This window comes from Perkinsus marinus (genome assembly GCF_000006405.1).
Source record: "Perkinsus marinus ATCC 50983 genomic scaffold scf_1104296945006, whole genome shotgun sequence".
Classification (NCBI taxonomy): Eukaryota; Perkinsozoa; order Perkinsida; family Perkinsidae; genus Perkinsus; species Perkinsus marinus.
In genome coordinates, this window is record NW_003211258.1 from 64,398 (window position 1) to 66,154 (window position 1,757).

A 1,757-nucleotide genomic window follows, 5' to 3' on the forward strand; every position below is an offset into this window, starting at 1 on the left:
CGTAAGTACTGCAACTGTTCTCGTCTACTTGTTTCTATACGAGATTCATTGTCAGGTAAGTTAGGTCCTGGATATCGTGTTTCTGAGGGCATGCAAGGTATACCTCCATTCTGCTATCGAACTACCATTTATATACGCGAAGACAACATCTCCTAGACAAAAAGTTTTGGTATAGGCGCAACGAATGAGGTTGCAGCAGAATATTCTCATCTTACTATCGTAGCTGATGACATAAGATGATCTCCCGAGACTTTCTAGTGTTTCGTTCCCTAAGTGGTTGTGAACAGAGCATCAGAGCACTTTGATAAGCGCACGTCCTTTAGTTCATCTGTTCGGCGACGTGAGCCAATTTTTGAGATAAAACGAAAAGATGCACGTTAGATATTGTGAGAGATAAGTACAGAGTACAGTTAGTATATTCATCATCATGTCAGAGTCGTATCAGTCGGGGAGGGCAAAGAGAGCATGTGTCGGCAAAGGCATCAAGCGTAATGCTGATCGTTCACATTCTATCGAGATCCAGCGTTCTGATGCTGACGAAATCCGAGCTCTCTCCCAAACGGTCGAGGCTGATAATCCCTCAACCTCGCCTTCGTGTCCAGTAAGGGAATCTCCTCCAAGGGTGTCTACTCCAGTCGACGTGCTTGGCCAGCGTCCAGACGGTAACTTGGTCCTCGGTTCTGTCCTGCCATCTCCACCACGGCTGGTCTCTTCTTCCCCGGTGACAAGTCCTATCGGTCCACCTCCTTCCCATGAGCCTACTCATCATCTGAAGAGTCCGTTCCAATCGGTCGGTGTTACCCACTCACTAGACTCCTCAAGGGAATCGCTTCTATTATTTCACTATTTGCGAGATTGTTATTAAAGACTCGTTTTTTCACTGGGGTTTTTCAATGAACTGATTTCAGAACTCAGAATCGCTTTCTACACGTATGCTACGATGCTAGAATCGACTCTGAATTCCTGGAGTGAACACGGGACAGCAGCTCACCAGCAAGATGTATGCGCGTTTCCTGCATCATGCATCGTACATGCACCTTGCAGGAATGATCGATTTTTGAGGGCGAGCGCGATTTGCACCAGCGGTCGATATTGACTCTAACAAAAGTCTTCTAACTATTATGCTCACTAGCAACCGTTCGCAGCGCTCTCAGCGGTCTGAAAACGTTCCTATTGGGGAGGATGGTGATTCTGTGATGGAAACCCGTCAACGGGAGGTGTTTATGGACTTCAGCAACACTTCAAACTTTCTGCCTCCTCACACTGGTGAGTCTCGTCTTGGGGATGATTCTGCTTGGTTTTGCAGGATGACGACAGGCGCTGCCTCACGAGGTAAAGCACGATTGGGTGATGATGACGATGATACTATTATGCAGGGCACTACACCGGCTAGAATAGAGTCTATGAGCCCAGTCATTGACTGGAAGGACACCATCCCACCAGAGGATCGTCAAGTGATTTTTACTCAGGAATTTATCCCTCCTGTGAGGGACGATTTTCAGGATCTCGGAGACCCTCAGTTCGTGGCGGAATATGTGAATCCAATCTTCATCAATATGAATGGCGTTGAACAGAAGTAGGTCGACTTGATCGTCCCTTAAGGAAAGTATCTTCTCTCCGCTTCAGATACAGACAGGCTAATGACTACATGCAGAGGACCCAGAATGATATCACTCAGCGTATGCGTGCAGTGCTGATCGATTGGTTGGTGGAGGTACATTGGAAATTCAAGTTGGTTCCTGAGACGCTTTACTTGA

General features: G+C 47.0%; 2 protein-coding genes across 2 annotated transcripts in view; both read left to right on the forward strand.

Annotated features, from left to right (window-relative positions):
• Positions 1-487: 487 nt before the first annotated feature.
• Positions 488-662, forward strand: Pmar_PMAR013053 (hypothetical protein; the record flags this gene model as incomplete). The annotated part of the gene is made up of 1 exon (XM_002779936.1): positions 488-662. A coding segment is annotated over one exon (175 nt), but the record flags the coding sequence as incomplete, so codon positions are not given.
• Positions 663-1,223: 561 nt separating this feature from the next.
• Pmar_PMAR013054 (cyclin a, putative) overlaps positions 1,224-1,757 on the forward strand; it is a gene marked incomplete at both ends in the record, with an annotated part of 2,131 nt that continues 1,597 nt past the window's right edge. The window contains 2 exons of the mRNA XM_002779937.1: positions 1,224-1,576; positions 1,627-1,735. Coding sequence (XP_002779983.1) covers positions 1,224-1,576; positions 1,627-1,735 — 462 coding nt within the window. The remainder of the gene's footprint in view (positions 1,577-1,626; positions 1,736-1,757) is intronic.